Consider the following 19,163-nt stretch of genomic DNA (forward strand, 5'->3'; position numbering starts at 1 on the left):
CAGAGATCTCATCGACTTCCACACTTGAAAACTCACCTGACAGGGAACGGAACGAGGCTTTTCTTGTTACCAGGAATTGGAGACCCGGAGTCAAGGCTGATGGCCCAGAGGCCTTCAGTATTTCCCACTCTCTCAACGGGGCTGCAAACAGCACCGATGGGAGGAGCATTGAGGGCTTCTGAGCTAAGGGTACTCGAACTTTCTTTCCCCTGGTGTCCGCCCAGATGTGAATAAACGCCGAGCGAAACTGGAGCGTGTGGGCTCAGGTTCTAGCTATGTCTGCCAGAGGGAGGAGCTCCTCTCGCTTTCCTCCGGGTGTGTGCGGCCCTCGGCACGCAGGCGGCGCGCGCGGGGGCAGCGGAACCCGGACGCGCGTGCCCCTGCTTCTGGCCGGGCGCGGGCCGCGGTGCAACACCGGCTCGTCCGGCACCACCCGCTCGCCGCCCTGCCCGGCATGGCGGAGCGCGGCGATTCCGAGCCCACCCCGGGTTGCAGCGGTCTGGGCCCGGGCGGCGTTCTCGGCGGCGGCGGCGGCGGCGGCGCCCACTCATGGGCCCCGGAGGACGCCTGGATGGGCACCCACCCAAAGGTCAGAAGGCGCGAAAGGAGCAGGGCGCCGAACCGGGGCCCTTCCCCAGGTGGAAGGCCGCCGCCGTCTCCTCGGCCCTCGCGTCCCTGCGGGGCCGGGTCGCAGAGTTTGCGCGCGAACCTCACGGAAGGGGACCCGCGTGCACACCGCCCGTGGCGAGCAGTCTTGGTTTTGTTTGTTTAGATGAGGTGAACTATTGTTCTGACACCCCCACCCCCCACCCCAGCCCCGGACACACACACCCATCCAATCCTTTCCAGAGCAGGACATTAAACCGAGCGCCTCCCCAGGCAGAGCCCAATAATAACCGTTGCACCAATTTCTGAGTTTTGCTGTCTAAGGCATGGTCTCCTTTAATCCTCGCAGTAACCAAGTAACCACAGTACCCACAGCAAAAAACAGCTTGCGGGCCTCGGTTAGATAAAAAGATCAAGGCTTAAGCACAGCCACATTTGCACTTAGCCTTGAGCCCAGAGTGTGCGTTGTGATTTTGCCGAAGTGCAATTTCCTGACTTTTCTCATTTCTTGTAAAGTTTGAATAGGTTCTTCTCCAAAGCAGACATTTGGGTGTTTTTTGTTTGTTTGCTTTTTGGGTTTTTTTGTACAGCAGCAAAGAGGTATAGTTCCTTTGCTTGCTTCTGCTTGGCAAATTGCTGCCTTGGACCAGTAATGTCCCCAGCAATGAATGGACAGTGAATGGAGATGGGGGTTTTGTAGGAATCTCAGAGACTGGTCTAGTTATTTTAATACGGTTGCAGTCGTCTGCTGCGAAGCAGTATTTCATAGATCATTATCTAAAAACAGTCAAGAAAAGAAAAATTTCGAAGATGTAAGTCTGAAAAGAGCCAATCCCTTTTCATGTTTTCTTTTTTGATTTTATTCTCCTCCTCTATCTCCTCATTACCCGTCAAGGTGAGAAAAACAAGCATGGATATGTTACTCGGTGCCATAAAAAAGAACTAGAACACCATTAAGTAGCCTGAACCCAATAGTTCTGCGTGAGACTTTAAGTAGACTGCTTGAGTTTGACAACCCTGTTAGGTCACTAGCTTTGTGGGTTCTTTTTTTTTTTTTTGCAAGTTTAAAAAAATCTCTTTGTTCCTTAGTTTCCTCATCTGTAAAATAGGGATAATAATAGTACTTACCTTAGAGGGTTGTTACAGGATTAAATCAGTTAATATTTGTAAAACATTTGACATATAGTAAGCACTATATAATGTATATATATATAAAATATAACATATATAGTATGCAACATTAATTTCATTATTCTCATGCTTAGAAATCCTCAGTGTTTCTTTATGGGTAAAATTCAGACTTTCAGCTTGACTATCAAGACCTTGCAACCTGGTCTCTAGTTATCAATTACTTTCAGTGTCATTTTCAAACACATTTGTAGTGTGAACCTCTTCACACTACAACTAATAATACCCCGTTCTCCTGCACCTGTCCATACTTAATGATGAAGCTAGTGGGAGAATATGACCGCAGGTCTGTACCCATGCAGGTCGGCTAATGCCTCACCTCTGCATTAGGCCTGCTTACCCACTGAGTCACTGGGATAGCTGGAAAACCTCAGGCTTCCCTTGCAGAGGTAGTCCACTGAAGAATGTTCTCCAGTGCTGACCAGCAAGTCTGAAAGAAGTCGGGAGTAGTTTTTTAGCGGACTTTCTTCACAGGCAAACAGAGACCTTGGAAATAGTGGCTCTCGGTAATGTGCTGCAGTAGAAATCCTATTAAAATATGTCTTTACTCCTGGCAGATAGATTTCTTTATAGGTCCTTGAATATGTGTGTATTCCCACCTATGTGTGATTACTCACACTGTTACCCAGCCTTCTGTATTTACTCAAATCATATCTGCCATTCAGGGCCCAATCTGTATCCACCTCTGCCATAAAACATTGACCAACCAAGCCATCCGAGTAGAGCTCCTCTGACTTGTTGTCTCATGTTTTTAGAGATGGGGATCAGGTATTAATTGCTTTCTAACTCCCACAGTACCTAGAAGAGAGTCTTCTACATATATATATATATATATATATATATTTAATGAGTAGTTGTTGATTGAGTGAAAGAAAATATTAAGAGATTCTTCCTTCTCTGACAATTACATTTTGATTTCCAGTATTTAGAAATGATGGAATTAGATATAGGAGATGCCAGCCAAGTTTACATAGCATTCTTGGTTTACCTGGACCTCATGGAGAGTAAGTTGTTTATTTTATTGTTCTGTTGTTGGGGCTTTGGTGGGGGAATGGGGAGTTGGGTTGGGATATGGTATCTTAAGCATTTTCTGTTAATTTTGTCTGTTTTGTAATTTCTTCATTTACCTTGGGAATTACTGGGTAACAGAAAATACTAGGAAAGTGAAGAGAAGATAATATTCTGGGTGATGTTTGCTCAGCGGAGTATTCGGTAGAAATTTAGAATTTTATCTTTTATTTTGATAAACATTGTCCATTCAATGATGCACTTTTAGGTAAAAGTTGGCATGAAGTAAATTGTGTTGGATTACCAGATCTCCAGCTCATCTGCCTTGTCGGTACAGAGATAGAAGGAGAAGGGTTACAGACGGTGGTGCCTACACCCATCAGGGCTTCCCTCAGCCATAACAGGTGGGCACGTGATTTTGGTCTTCAACATGTTACTTCCTTTCCACTGGGGATCATTTAATTCGGGGCAGTAATATATTTTTAAAGGAATATAGGGTACAGGGATCATAGCTTTACTCTTGGTTATTTGAGAATAAGTTAAATACGAGCATTTAACAAGTATTTAGCACTTACTGTATTGTCAGTATTCTTTTCAGAGAAGGAATAGATATGATAGAAATACTACATCAAGGAAACAGAAAATGTTTTCATTCTTATAAGGAGGCAAGACCATTGTACTTGAAACACAGGTATTTTAAGATGTACCATAATAATTGATACAAATTATATTTGCTATAGATAGTGGTGAAGAGTGTGCTTCATATGCAAGTTGAAATCAAAGAAAGTGTCATGCAGTTCATGGGATCTTTTTAAAAAAATCTTCGCTACACAGAATTGGATTAAACATATCTTTATTTCATGACACATTCTACAAATCAACCTCACAAAACACAACTAGATTCTTGGCAGTAACTTATATCTAACTATATGGGTCCCCTCCTTTGCTTCCACTGTCCATATTCATTGGAATTGTTTAATTTTAGATCTTTTTAACTTTATAAAGAGCATATAATCTTTTGACACTGACTCTATACACTCAGTATTATATTGCTGAGGTTAGTCCATTGTGTATTTGGTTTTGGCTGCCATATCATATTCCATCGCATGATTGTACCCTAGTTTTCACATCTGCTTTCCTGTTGATGGAGAGTTGCTAATGTTTGACTTGAGGGGATAATTTCAAACTATTTTCCAAAGTGGTTGCCTCACTTTACTTTCCACTTGCAGTGTAAACAAGATCTCTTGAAGTTGTATTGTCTCTGACATTTAGTACTGTAAGACTTTGAAATTTTTGTCAGTTGAATAGGTTATCTCATGGTGGTCTTAATTTGTATTTTTCTGATCTCTGATATATTGAACATTTCTTTATATATTTATCGTTTCCTCTCTTGAGAAATTTCTATTCATATCCTTTGCCTATTGGATTGTTTGCAGTTTTCTCATTGACTTGTAGGAGTTCTTTATATATTCTTGACAATAATCCTTTTGGTTATGTTTCCCAGTTCTTAAATCTGTTTTCAAGTACTTTTTGATGAATAATAGTTTTTAATTTGAATATAATCATATCTATACATTTTTATAATCAATGTCTTTGTGTCTAGGTTAAGAAATATTTCCTATCAAAAGGTCTAAGGAAAACTCACCTATATTTTCACTAAGAGTTTTAAAGTTTTTTTTTTTCATGTTGTGAGAAGAAGGTTAGGGACCTTGTTTTCATGTGGATAATCATTTTTTTCTACTTCCATTTGCTGAATAGTCTCCTTTTTCCTCATTATGTGGCATATCACCTCTGTCATTTTCCAAAGCTCCATCTGTGCACTGACTTGCTTCTGAGCTCTCTTTATATTCCATTAGTCAATATATCTATCCTTGTGCCACTATCACATTTTCTTAATTCCTGCTTCACAAGAAGTCCTGATACCCCTGGTATCTGGCTATCAAGTCATCTTTTCTGCTTTTCTTCTTTGAAGCTGTAGCAGGCAGCCTCTAAGATGGCTTCTTGGACTCCAGCCTTCTGGTAGTCCCACCCTTGTATAATTCCCTTTCCTTGAGTGTAGTCTGTACTTGCTGACTTGCTTTTAACAAATAAAATGAGGCAAAAATGATGGGATGTTCCTTTTAAGTTGACATTACAAAAGACTATGGCTTCTGTCTTGGGTACTGTCTCTCACTTGCTTGTTCTGAGGAAAGCCAGCTGCCCTGTGAACTGTCATTTAGAATGGCTGAAAATAGAGGAGTAAAAGTAACTATTGATGGAGCAAGATTCTTGAGAGATGGGGAGGGGTGGATTCCAGAAGATAGTTGAAAAGATTAATATTGAGCTAAAGGAGGAGGATCTCGACTTCTGAGATTGTGAGGCAGTTAAGAAAGGACAGATGAAAACAGAGCTATATTTGGATGGGTAAATGCGTATTAGAAGAGAGCAGAGTACCTTAAATTCCAACATGAAGGGCTTTAATGAATACCTTTGTTTTTCTCATTTACTGTGATTGAAGTAAAAGAGCACTGGGCTGAAGCCTTAAGACCTGGGTTCTGATCTTGGCACTGACACTTAACATTTTGTTTGATGATTGGTGACACACCTAATTTCTCTGGGTTTCAGTTTCTTTGTCCTTCATTGAGGGATTTAGATTGTCAGTGGATAATATGTAAGATCCTCTCCAAATCAAAGCTACCATAATTCGTTCTTTTTTTTTTTTAAGATTTTTTTTTTTTTAATTTATTTATTTGACAGACAGAGACACAGTGAGAGAGGGAACACAAGCAGGGGGAGTGGGAGAGGGAGAAGCAGGCTTCCCGTGGAGCAGGGAGCCCGATGCAGGGCTTGACCCCAGGACCCTGGGATCATGACCTGAGCCGAAGGCAGACCCTTAACGAATGAGCCACCCAGGCGCCCCATAATTCATTATTTTCAATAGTGTATTCCATAAAACTATATTAAACTAATTTTTAGATTTCTGTTAGTATTTTTGGTACAGTTTTGTATAATTCATTATAAGAATTTTTTTTTCGATATATCAGGCTAGTCATACTCTGAGAGGCTCTTTACTGTGAGATTTTTCTGTGTTTCAGAATCACAAATAGTGGATAGAGTTGACATCAAATTTGATCACTGATACTTTCTGTTTTTTACTAGCATGAGTTCCAAGCCTCTCTATGTCTAGAAGACTTAATAATTCATTCATTAAAACTCCCCCTTTGTGTCTTTTAGTTACTGCCACAAATATCATACCAGTTTACTACTATTGTTATAATATTTGTTGGGAATAGGAACTACCATTTGGAATTAACCTGAATTTAATCCTAAAAAATAAAATTGGTAGTCTATTTGAATCAAAATGATTCATAAGTCTAGAGGTAGAAATTTAAGTCCTATTACTTTCTAGTTTTTTCCAATTGGCGATTATTGATTTTCCAGCCTTATTACATAAAGCTTGTTTTCCTCTTTAAATAGAATTAGTTGGGAGGATAAATTAGTAAGCCATTTTTACCCTCTTGCATTTAATAACTCAGAGGGCTTATATCTTTGTATCTTGCTTTTTATATAAATATTCATAATTATATTATGCAGTGGAATAATAATATAGAAAATAGCACAAATGAGGCCCAATACCCAGTAGATTTATTATGCCATTTATGGCATAAAATTTTCTCAACTCAAAGTATGCAAATAACTTTTTAACAAATAAATTGTGTGTGTGTGTGTGTGTGAATGAGAAAGTGTGTATTTAATTTCATTCCTCAGTCTTTAACAGGAGTGATATTTTTAGGTAGTAGGCATACTTTTATCTATTTTTGCCTCCATGCATATTTTGTATATAAAATGTTATATATCTAACAGATATATGATTTCAGACATTTGTTTGTAATGTAGGAATTTTCCTTCATTAGTAACACAGAGAAGAAAATGGTTGACTTTGAATCTTTGGCAGCCTTGCATAGGGAAGAAATTCATGTCCTAAAAGTATTTGGGTAGGACTTTGTGAGGCTAGTTCACCAAATAAATAACTAAATGAATAAATAGAATGTTTTATATAAGAAAGCTAACAGCTTACTTTATTCAGTAATAAATCATCTACAAAAATAAATCACTGTGTTCACTTTTAAACAGCATTTTTTTCTCAGATAATATTGTTGAGGCTTTTTAGTCTTTACTTACCAAATATTATTGAGTGACTATCATGTGTCAGGCAATGATCTAAGTGTGGGGATACCATGTTGATCGAGACAACTCCCTTTTTTGGTATCAGTGACATATGACATTATATTAGGTTTCAGGTGTACAATAAAATGATTTGGTATTTGTATATATTGTGAAATGATCATCACGAGAAGCCTAGTTAAGATCTGTCACCATACGTCGTTACCGAATTTGTTTTCTTGTGGTGAGAGCTTTTAAGATCTACTTTCTTAATCACTTTCATATGTGCAATACAGTGTTATTAACTGTAGTTGCTGTGCTATACATTATATTCCTATAATTTATTTATTTTATAACTGGAAGTTTGCGCCTTTTGCCTCCTTCAACCCATTTTGTCCACTCCCCACCTCCTGCCTTTGACAGCCAGCAATCTGTTCTCTGTATCTATGAACACTTTTTTTTTTTTTTTTTTTTAGGATTCCAGGTATAAATGAGATCATATGGTATTTAAGGCAGCCTCTTGAAAATAGTGTTCTGGTACTAAATGTTGGCTTGGAAAATAAATTTTATTTCATTTTTTGGTAATTGTTGGATGGGATCTAATAAAAACAGAATTTCCCTTTGTTCTGAGACTCAGTAACTGTGTAATTTGGGACTGCCTCCACTTACTTGATTGTTAGGTAGTTGAATAAAAAGGACAATGGAGTACTGATAAGTACTTTATAGAAGGTTGCAGCAAGACCCAGAGGAAGGACAGGAAAAATCTCCTGTAGGTGGTAGGAGACTGTTTTAGCAGGACAACTGCAAGTAGTTAAGCATGATTGCCTGCCTATAAGTATGGTGTCTAGTTCAGAGCAGGTGCTTTATAATGTTGGGTAAGGCAGCTAATGAATAAATGAGTATATAGAACTCATGAGGAAATAGGGAAGGATGGGAAGTGAGGTGGGAAATGTTACCGTGATCATGAAGGCCATCACTGATTTCAATGTTTTGCTATTAAAAATTATACTGTAATGAATAACCTTGTAAGTATATCTTTGTTCTCATGTATGACAGCTTCTCCAGGGTGGAAGTCTAGAGGTGGAATGGCTGGGACTTCAAGCATCTACACCTTCCTCTTTACTGGTTCTTACTAAATTGCTCAATGAATAGTTATCAGTTTATAGTCTCACAATATGTAAGTTTTCATAGAGTAGGAGAAGAGATTTACTGACCTATAACTGACAAAGATTAATTCCTAGTATATACATAACTTCTGTGACTCAAGGAAAAACAACCCAACAAAAAACATGGACAGAAACAGGCAATTCACAGAAAAGGATCTCAAACGGCTCAAATCCATGTATAATCAGGGAAATAGAAATATAAAATGTGCTCATTCGTGGTTTGTCTTAATTATGCAGAAGCTTTTCAGACAGTTTACATTGTTATTGTGTGACAAAAAGAAGGTATTAGCTTACGGTGGAATCTTGGAATAGGGGTACAGCTAGGTCAGAGAGTACCTTGAGTGAAGTAGAAAGAGACAAAAAAGTCTCTTCTCCGGGTTGAAGCCGTGGCAAGCTGCACAAGCGGGATTTCAGACCCACTCGCACCAGGCACTCCCATGCAAGGCACAGTCTGTGCAGTATACACAATTCCCTGTCCCTGAAGCATGTTTATTGAGTCCTGGCTTTCCACAAAGAACACTAAAAATTGCTGCTATGTGGATGGTGTCACTGAAAGGCTTTAGGCGGGAGAGTGATACTGTAGATGATTCCCTGGGGTTGTAAGAGTATTTTGCATTTGTAGTCAATGTTACAGTGTTTCAAAGTACATTCCTAAGTGTACTCTCATTTCATCAGCACTAAAATTCTGAATGGTTTATAGGGTATTTCTTTTATCTAATTTCACATGTAAAAAGCTGAGGTTAAAAATGTACCTTTATTTATACTCTGCTGTTTCCAGAAGATTATGCGGGATTAAGTGAGCTGCATCAGTCTCATAGTAGATAACAAAGTCTCATTGCTATTAGAGTTCTGTTTCTTTCTTTCTATTTCTATTGGTGTTTTTAATATCTTTTTTTATTGATGTATAGTTAATATACGGTATTATTTAAGTTTCAGGGGTATAACATTGTGATTCGAGAGTTATATACATTACAAAATGTTCACCACGGTAAGTGTAGTTAGCATGTGTCACCATACAAAGTAATTATAATATTGTTGACTTATATTCTCTATGTTGACTATATTTTCATTCCCGATGATTTATTTATTTTATTACTGGAAATTTGTACCCCTTAATCCCCTTCACCTATTTCACACATCTCCCCACCCCCCTCTCTCTGGCAACCACCAGTTTGTCCTCTATTTATAAGTCTATTTCTGGGCTTATGTTTATTTGTTTGTTGTTTTGTTTTTTAGATTGCACATTTAAGTGAAATCATGATATTTATCGTTTTCTGGCTTATTTCATTTAGCTTAATATATTCTAGGTTCACCCATATTGTTATGAATACCAAGATTTCGTTCTTTTTTATAGCTGAATAATGTTCCATCATGTATATTATATATGCACACACATACACACACACCCCCTACATCTTTATCCATCATCTATTGGTGGACACTTGGGTTGCCTCCATATCTTGGCTATTATAAATAATGCTGCATTAAACATAGGGGTACATATATCTTTTTGAATTAGTATTTTCATTTTCTTTGGCTAAATACCCAGTAGTGGAATTACTGAATCATAGGGTAATTCTATTTTTAATTTTTTGAGGAACCTCCATACTATCTTCCATACTAGCTACACCAATTTACCTTCCCAGCAGTGCACAAGGGTTCCCTTTTCTCCACATCCTTGCCAACATGTTTCTTGTCTTAAATCTTTTATTGTAAAATAAAACCAGATACAGAAAACCACACAACAAAAATGTATAGATTGAGTTATATGGTAAACATCTTGAATCCTAGTAACTACCATCAAGTCAAGAAATAGAAGTTTTCCAGTCATCCCCAAGCCCCTTCCATGTGCTTTGTTCCAAGCATAACCCTCTCTTTCCCACAAAAGTAGCTGTTATTCATACTTTTATAGTAATAATTTCCTTGTGTTTCTCTGTAATTTAGTTGTGTCTTTTTTTTTAAGATTTTATTTATTTGAGGGGCGCCTGTGTGGCTCAGTTGATTGTCTGCCTTCTGCTTGGGGTCATGATCCCAGGGTTCTGAGATTGAGTCCTGCATTGGGCTCCCTGCTCCGTGGAGCTTCTTCTCCCTCTACCCTCTACCCCTTCCCCCTCTCATGCACTCTCTCTCTCTCTCTCACGCTTTCTCTCAAATAAACAAATAAAATCTTAAGAAAAAAAGATTTTATTTATTTGAGAGAGAGAGAGCATGAGCAGGGGAGAGGGGCAGAGGGAGAAGCAGATTCCCTGCTGAGCAGGGAGCCCGATGTGGGGCTCGATCCCAGGACCCCAAAATTATGACCTGAGCCAAAGTCAGACACTTAACCGACTGAGCCACCCAGATACCCCAGTTGTGCCTTTTTTTGTTAAGTCAGGCTTATTGAGGTAAAACTTATATACAGTAAAAATCACTCATGTTAGGGAAACAGACATGTGAGTTTTTAATAAATGTATATAGTCATGTAACCAATACACAATTCCCCCAAAACTTCCCTCATGCTCCTCTGTCATTAATTCCTATAGTTTTATCTTTTCCAGAGTGTCATATCGATAGAATCATAGCCTTTGTGTCATGCTTCTATCCCTTAGCATGATGCTTTGGAGATTATTCCATGTTGTTGCATGTATCAGTAGCGTGCCCCTTTTTATTGCTGAGTAGTATTACATTGTGTGGACGTGCCAAAGTTTGTTTAACCAATCACCAGTTGTTGGATATTTGGATTGTTTCTGGTTTTTGGCTTTCATGGATGAAAGCTATAAACATTCTCTTTAGGTCTTTGTGTAGACATATGCCTGCAGTTCTCCTGAGTGAATATTTAGGCACTGAATTACTAACTAGTTCATATGATAAATGTATTTTTAACTTTATAAGAAACTGCCAGATATCTTCCAAAGCTACTGTGCTATTTTCTGTGCCCACCAGCAAAGTATAGAAGTTCTAGTTGCTCCACAACTTGGCAACATTTTGGATTATCAGTTTATTTAATTTCAGTCATTCGGTTAAGTATGTAGAGATATCTCATTGTGGCTTTAAATTTGTATTTCCCTAATGACTAATGATGTTGAGCAACTTTTGATGTACATATTTGCCACCCATAGCTCTTATTTGGTCAAGGATCAGTTCAGATCTATTGCTTATATTTTAAAGATTGTGTTATTTGTATTCTTCATAAATTGTAAGAGTTCTTTATGTGTTCTAGATACAATTCCTTTATCAAGTATTCTTTTGAAAATATTTTCTTCCAGTCTATGACTTGTCTTAATTTCTTTGGAAGAACAGAAGGTTTTAATTTTGATTGATGTTCAATTTATCATTTTTTCTTTTACAGTTTGTAGTTTTTGTATTCTATGTAAGAAATGTGTGCTTAATCCACAGTCATAAAATTTTCTCCTACATTTTCTTTTCAACATTTTATAGTTCTAGTTTTTACTTTTAGGCCTGTGATTAATTTGAGTTGAACTTTATATACGGTATGAGCTAAGAGGTTTAAGATTCTTTTTCCTTTTTTTCTTTTTGCAAATGCATGTCCAGTAGTTCCAGCGTGATTTAATTGCTGCAGCACCTCTATTGAAAATCACTTGACCCTGTGTGTACGTCTATTTCTGGACTCTAGTCTATACTCTTGATCTATGCGTCTAACCTTCTGTCAGTGTCATACTATCTTGACTATAACTTTGTTAGGAAGACTTGAAATCAGGTAATATAAGTCCTCCAACTTTTTCAGAGTTTTTTTGGGGGGGCTATACTAGGTCCTTTTATTTTCCATATAAAATTTAAAATCAGCTTTATCTCTACAAATAATTTGTAGAGTTATTTGTGTCACAAATTTTGCCCATTAAAAAATTTTTTTGTTATATCTTATAAATCTCCATTAATCTGCAGTAGAGATTGGCAAACCTTTTCCATAAAGCTCTGGATAGCAACTATTTTTGGTTTTACAGGCTATTTTGTCTCTGTAATAACTCAGCTCTGCCGTGTTAGTGTGAAAGCAGCCGTAGACAATATGCAAACACATGGGTGTGGCTGTGTTCTTATAACTTCATTTATAAAAAATAGAGGGCAGTTCAGATTTGGCTCACAGACCAGTAGTTTACTAACCCCTGATGTATGGGTTCTGCCTCTATCCCTTTCTTTTCTTTACAGTTTTCCTGTTAAAGAACCTGGGCCATTTGACCTGCATCCTCTCCCATAGTCTCGGTTTGCCAACTGCTCATTCATGGTGCACTGCAAGACGTTTCTCTGTCCTCTGCCTTTTCTGCACATTGGCAGCTGGAACCAGAGGGTTGATAGATTTAATTTGATCACATTAGTAAGACCATCAAGTAGCTGGTGGTCTGTTCTTTGATCAGTAGGCATATAATGTCTGATTACCTCTCTCTGTGTAATCTTGGTAACTATTGATACTTAATGCCTAGCATTTACTGGTGGTTTTAACCTTTGTTATCACTATTGTTCTGACTCATGATTCCAGTTCACTTCCCTTGGACTACAGCATAGATGCATAGTATTAATATTATAGGCTTTGGTCATATATTGTTCCCAGAACCTCTTGGTGCTGACTTTCCCATTTGACTCTCACTCAGGAAAGCATGGTGGAATGTGAGTGGATGAGAATGATGATATAGGGAATATTAATTTTATATTAAAACATAATCTGCCAACTTTGGTACTTTATTGTTAGAAACACATTACCTGTCACACACTGCACAATCTACCTGAACACACCAGTAGTAAATCACTATCCTGTTGTATGCTGCTTAGTTACTTGATATATGGTGTGTGTGTGTGTGTGTGTGTGTGTGTGTGTGTGTGTGTTTTAATGCTTTGTATCCCTCAAAAATATTAAATAACATTTTTATTACTAAGGAATCTGGGTAGTATACAAAGCAGGAGAGCCAGAGGAATTCGTAATTTGCTGGGCGTGAGAGCTCATGTTGTTTACAAAAGACATACAGCATGTGAGGCATAATAGCTGTCTCCTTTATTTAAGTCCTAAATTTTGGAGTCTGTTGTTTGTAAAACTGCACTAAACTCTGTATCATTTACGTAGGTAACTACAACTTAGCTATAAAATATTTCCCCAGTGATGACAATAAACAATCTCCCTCTATCTCTTATAGTCACTTCAGTAGCTACCTTGCTGCTTGACTACTGAGTAGCCAAGTAGCATATGTATTCACATGGCTTATTTTTTCCATTATTTATTTTATGATGTGTTTATGTTTGTTGACTCCTAAAGAGGTAACAGTTCTAGTCAGCATGTAATGATATATCTGTGTGAATTTCTAAGAATGCCTAAACAATTTTTGTATCCATTTCCCTCCTGTTTTTCCAGGCTTTGGACCTGGTTTAATTTACATAGTTTCTGGCAAGAGTGTAGGATGAGTGTGTATTTGAATGGAAGTGAGTGAATGCATTACTTTGAGCAAAAGTGCGGTTTGGGACTGGTGATATCTGTAAAGCGGTTATACATAATATATGTTCTTATTTAAAACACTTTGACATATATTTCAAGTCTCAGAAGGTCTTGTGTATAATAGTCCCTTTTGAAAATATTGATTTAATACTAATTGCTGATCTCCAGTGGGAGAATAGAATTGGTAGAGAGCCCACATATGACTATCTAGGAGGAAAATTATGCTGATGGAGTAGGAGGTTGTTTGTTTTTCTTGAAGGGAAATGTTTTCTCTCATCTAAATTTTTCTCTCATCTAAAAATACTTCTTAAAGCTAATGTAAAATTTTTAGCTTACATTTTAAAATACTATATTAAGTTATATATTTGGATGGGATATGCATATGGAGAGTACTCTAGATTATTTCTTACTAAAGTGAATCTAGGAATCCATGTAGCAAGTTTGGTAAATGACAGTAAATGTTACGAGTACAGTTTCCCCAGACACAGCAATGATATAAAATCATATAATAAATTCATTGAGGTCAAAGAGATCTGATGAATTTAAAGATGAGACAACCAGAAGAATCTTAATGAAAGCCAGAGGCCTTTTTCAGTGCTAAGGTAGCAGATGAAGTCAGATTTATGTTCAGATAGTTTGATTAGCTTCTTTTTGGCCATTGATATTTGTTCAATGTCCCTAAATGGGAGAAGTATATTATAACAAAGTTAGGATAATAGTATTACAGGTTTCTGTAATAGTATTACAGGTAGTTGTAAATAGGAAAATATCTTAACTAACTCACACGAGGACACATAGCAAATTATGAGGAAAATTTTATTTATTTATTTATTTATTTATTTATTTATTTATTTATTTATTTATTTATTTTAAGTAATCTCTGTGCCCAATATGGGGCTTGAACTCACAACCCTGACATCAAGAGTCACATGCTCTACTCACTGAGCCAGCCAGGCACCTCCGTTTTTCTGTTTTTTAACTATGAAGGTTTTTTTCTAATAGAGCCTACGTCATCTCTCAGTTTCATTGTCAATTTAGTTTCTTCAGTAAAATGTGAAAGATGTGCTGAAAATTAAAACCACAGTTACCACATTTTAAGCTTATCTGTGTTTATAGATGTTACAAGTTTCAAAAAAAGCTAAGTGAAGTTTTTGTGCAATTATGAAATCCATGGACAGTTAAGATACTGTTTTTTGAAACGATCTATAAATCTCCTGTGTTACAAAGGATCATAATTCCTTGCTTAGTAATATGAATGAATTATTCACCCTTTTGAGACCTGATTAAATTATAAACAGTCCTCTCTTGGTGCTAGAGGACAGTGGATAGCTTGTGTGAGGATGGAGCTTCTCCAGCGGCTGTTTTATCCTCCCACTCCCGCAAATTAATAGCATTTATTTTGATTTGTGGTGATTGAGAACCTCTTGAAAATGGGTGCCCTCAGCCTTTTTATCTGAGAGAAATTTTTTCTGAATGTTCTCTTTCTTTGCACCTTCCAATCTGAATATTACTTTAGAAACTTAGAAAAAGGCTTCAACATTCTGTATACCAAATTGGTCATCTGCTAGTTCAGCAGCTGTAAGGCAACGGTCTAAGAACTTTAGTCATTTGGTTTCATGATTCTACAGTTAAGGCTAATTTATGTGGTAAGAGAATTGAAAACAGTTCATTACATATAGAAATGAGTGTCACAACCAAAGTTAGGATTCCTAGTCTGTGATTTTTTTTAATTTAAATTTTTTAGTGAACATACAGTACAATATTGGTTTCAGGAGTAGAATTCAATTACTTACAATCATATACAACTCTCAGTGCTCATCACAAGTTCCCTCCTTAATACCCATCACCCATCTAGCCCAGCCCCAGCCACCCCCCTCCAGCAACCCTTTTGTTCTCTGTCCTTAATAGTCACTTATGGCAGGTTGCCTGGGTGGCTCAGTCAGTTAAGTGTCTGCCTTCGGCTCAGGTCCTGGGATTGAGTCCCACATTGGGCTCCCTGCTCAGCGGGGAGCCTGCTTCTCCCTCTGCCTGCCTCCCCCTGCTTGTGCTCTCTCTGTCTCTCTGACAAATAAATAAAATCTTAAAAAAAAAAAAAGTCACTTATGGCTTATTTCCCTTTCTCCTTTTTTTCTTTTCCCCCTTCCCATATGTTCATCTGTTTTCTTTCTTGAATTCCACATGTGAGTCTAATTTTTAAAATCTGATGCTCAGCTTATTAAGCCATATCAACCTGTTTCCTACACCATTGTTTTCAAAAGAATATACTCTCCCTTCTTCCTATGTTGAATCAAAAAAACTGCAGTTCTTTTTCCTTTGTCAGAACTAATGTAGCTTTTACTATTCTGTTTAAAAACTATTAATAGTAATTTTCCCTTTTTAAAGAACATGATTACTTTTAAAATATTAGCTGTTCATGTGTTATCACAGCATTAACCCAGATAATAAAAATGGACTAATTGTTTATCTTTAAATATGTTCTATCAGTGTTCTTATAGGGAGAATAAAGAGAACCCATATTTTAAAACACTGAGATGTGTAGGGAAAATTAAAATTTTATTTATTGTTCTTACACCAAAATAATATGCCTTTCAGTAAAAATGTTAAAAATGTATATAATTATGCTTTTTATTTAAGCATTAAATATAATGAATATATATAGACTATCTCGAGGCAAAGTAGAAGCATGTTTTGGTTTTAGAGGTAGATAAAAAGGCAAATTGCAGATTACTTCAATATATTCTAGGTTTCCCATTCATTTATTGGGTGCCTGTTGTGTACCAGACTTAAGGGGTACAAAGTATCACAGTCCTCGCCCCCATGATGCTCACAGTCTAGAGCTCAGATGGACAGGCATTTATGTCTAGTGTGATAAATGGAACAAGGGATAGGTACAGAGCACTGAGGAAAACTGCAGAGGGGGGAGATCCGACCTTGGCTGGTAGTGTGAGAGGCGGGGGAGACTGAGAAATCTTCCTGCAGGACAAGTTGTTTGAAATATCTGTAGGCATTCCATATAGAATGGGGATGGGAATGGATGTTCCTGACAGAAGTAATATCATGAGCAAGATATTGAGGGCTGAGAGAGCCTGAAAGTTGCAAATGGTTCATTATGACTGGGTATTAGTAATGGCAGAGGGAGTACCTGCATGCAACTGGTGAGAAAGCCCTAGAACAAGGTGTGCATGTGCGTGTGTGTGTGTGAGAGAGAAAGAAAGAGAGGGAGAGAGGGAGAGAGAGATGGGACCAGGAGAATGGGGAAGGAGAGACAGAGAATATGAGAAAAGTAACCACTGTCTGGTAGGCAGTAATAGATCAGGAGAGGCGTAATGGATTAAGGAATTCAAAGATAGAGAAAGAGGAAGAGCTTTGCCGCTTGGATGTCTTTGAGGGACACAGGTATATTCTGAAACAAAGGTGGGGAAATTATGTGAATGAGAATTCACATAATTGTAATTGTAATTGCTTGTGTCCGGTTTCTCTCAAGACTGAGAGAAATAAATACACAAGTCTGAGAATGTAGGAAATGATCACCTATTAGTGCAAGAGCATAACTTGGGGATTTGAGAAGGTTAAGCCACTCTCCAGCACTTCCCATTTCTCTGCTTCCTTTGCTGAACATTTTCAGGTTTCTAGCCTCTAAATGTTAAAGTTCGCTGGGGCACAGATCTCTGAGCTTTTTTCTATTCTTCATACTCCCTAGACAGCCTCATCTGGTTCCATGGTTTTAAATATCATTGATATATTGAGGACCCCCAAATTTATGTCTCTACCTCAGCCTCTTCTTGAACCTAAGACTCATATTTGACTGCCTATTTGATCCCTCCACTGGAATCTAAAAGGTATCTTAAACTAACATATCTAAGAAGAACTCTGGATTTGCACCCTAAACTGGTCCTTCTGCAGTTTTCCCCATGTCAACCAATGGCAACTCTATTCATTCTGAAACTCAGGCCAAAACCCTTGGAGTCATTTTCTGTATAGGTAGACTTTATTTTTGAAAATAATTTTAGATTTATGGAACAATTGAGCAGATAGTACAAAGATTTCCCATATGAGCCCCAGCCCAACACTGTTTTTTAGTGTTTATTAGTGTTATTATTAACATCTTGCATTAGTGTGGTACATTTGTTATAATTAATGAACCAATATTGATACATTATCTTAAAGCCTGTAGTTTACATTAGGGTTCATTCTTTATTGTATAATTCTCTTGATTTTGACAAATTCATAATGTCATGTATCCACCATGAAACACAGAATAGTTTCACCACCCTAAAAATCCCCTATGCTCCATGTATTCATCCCTTTTCCCCTACCCTGAACCCCCAGTAGCCCCTGAACTTTTAACTTTCTATATAGTTTTGCCTCTTCCAGAATGTTACATAGTTGACATCATATAGTATGTTGCCTTGGCTTCTTCCACTTAGCAATGTGCATCCTCATCACCATGCATTGTTAGTTTTTTGAGTTTTAGCTATGCTAATAGGTACATAAGCAGTATCTAATTTTTTAATTTGCAGTTTCCTAATGACATATGATATTGAGTATCTTTTCGTATGTTTATGTGCCATCTGTATATCTTTTTTGGTGAGGTGACTGTTCAGATCTTTTGCCCATTTTTTATTTGAGCTTTTTTTTTTCTTTTTGTTGAGTTTTAAGGGTTTATGTATTTTGGATACAAGTCCTTTTATCAAATATGTGTTTTGCAAATATTTTCTCCCCCACTGTGGCTTATCTTTTTATTCTCTTCATAGTGTCTTTTGCAGAACAGAAGTTTTTAATTTTAATAGAGTCCAACTAAATAATTTTTTCTTTTGTGGATCACACTTTTGGTGTTGTATCTAAAAACTCATCACCAAACCCAAGGTCACTTAGATTCTCTGCCATGTTGTCTTCTAAAAGTTTTATGGTTTAGTGTTTTACAATTATATCTGTGATCATCTTTGAGTTAATTTTGGTGAAAAGTGTAAGGAGTATGTCTAGATTCATTTTTTTTTCTATGTTGATAATTTGGTTGTTCCAGCACCATTCGTTGAAAAGACTATTCTTTCTCTATTGACCGGCTTTTGCTCCTTTGTCAAAGATCAGTTGACTATTTTTGTGTGGGTCAGTTCTGGGCTCTCTATTCTAGTCCATTAACCTGTTTGTCTTTTCCTTCACCAGTACCACATGGTCTTAATACTTTAGCTTTATAAGTCTGGAAGTCAGGTAATGTCAGTCCTCTCACTTTGTTCTTCTCCCCTATTGTGTTATTCTGGGTCTTTTGCCTTTCCATATAAAAAACTTTAGAATCAGTTTGTCCATATCCACAAAATAACTTGTTAGAGCTTTGGGATTGTGCTTAATCTGTAGATCTCATTGGGAAGAATTGGCATCGTAATAATAGTGAGCCTTCCTATCCAGGATCATGGACTATCTCTCTATTTATTGAGATCTCCTTTGATTTTTTTTCATCAGAGTTTTCTAGTTTTCCTTATACAGATCCTGTACATATTTTTGCTAGGTTTATGTCTAAGTATATCATTTTTTTATGCAAATGTAAATGGTGTTGTCCTTTTTATTTCAAATTACAATTGTTCATTGCTGGTATATAAGAAAGCACTTGACTTTTGTATATTAAGTTTGTATCCTGTAAC

General features: G+C 37.2%; 1 protein-coding gene across 5 annotated transcripts in view; it reads left to right on the forward strand.

The window, feature by feature from the left end:
• The first annotated feature begins 252 nt into the window (after positions 1–252).
• Positions 253–19,163, forward strand: part of TSEN15 (tRNA splicing endonuclease subunit 15) — a 156,403-nt gene continuing 137,492 nt past the window's right edge. For 2 of the 5 annotated variants that reach the window (XM_027613009.2, XM_027613008.1), the window contains exons 1-3: positions 289–589; positions 2,717–2,798; positions 3,071–3,206. In XM_027613009.2, the coding sequence (XP_027468810.1) occupies positions 455–589; positions 2,717–2,798; positions 3,071–3,206 (353 nt within the window). In that variant the 5' untranslated portion in view covers positions 289–454. Of the gene's footprint in view, positions 590–2,716; positions 2,799–3,070; positions 3,207–19,163 lie in introns of all 5 variants that reach the window. The other 3 variants (XM_035722476.1, XM_027613007.2, XM_027613010.2) reach the window with 3 other exon arrangements.

The sequence above is a fragment of the Zalophus californianus genome, chromosome 10 (genome assembly GCF_009762305.2).
Source record: "Zalophus californianus isolate mZalCal1 chromosome 10, mZalCal1.pri.v2, whole genome shotgun sequence".
In the NCBI taxonomy this organism is placed as follows: domain Eukaryota; kingdom Metazoa; phylum Chordata; class Mammalia; order Carnivora; family Otariidae; genus Zalophus; species Zalophus californianus.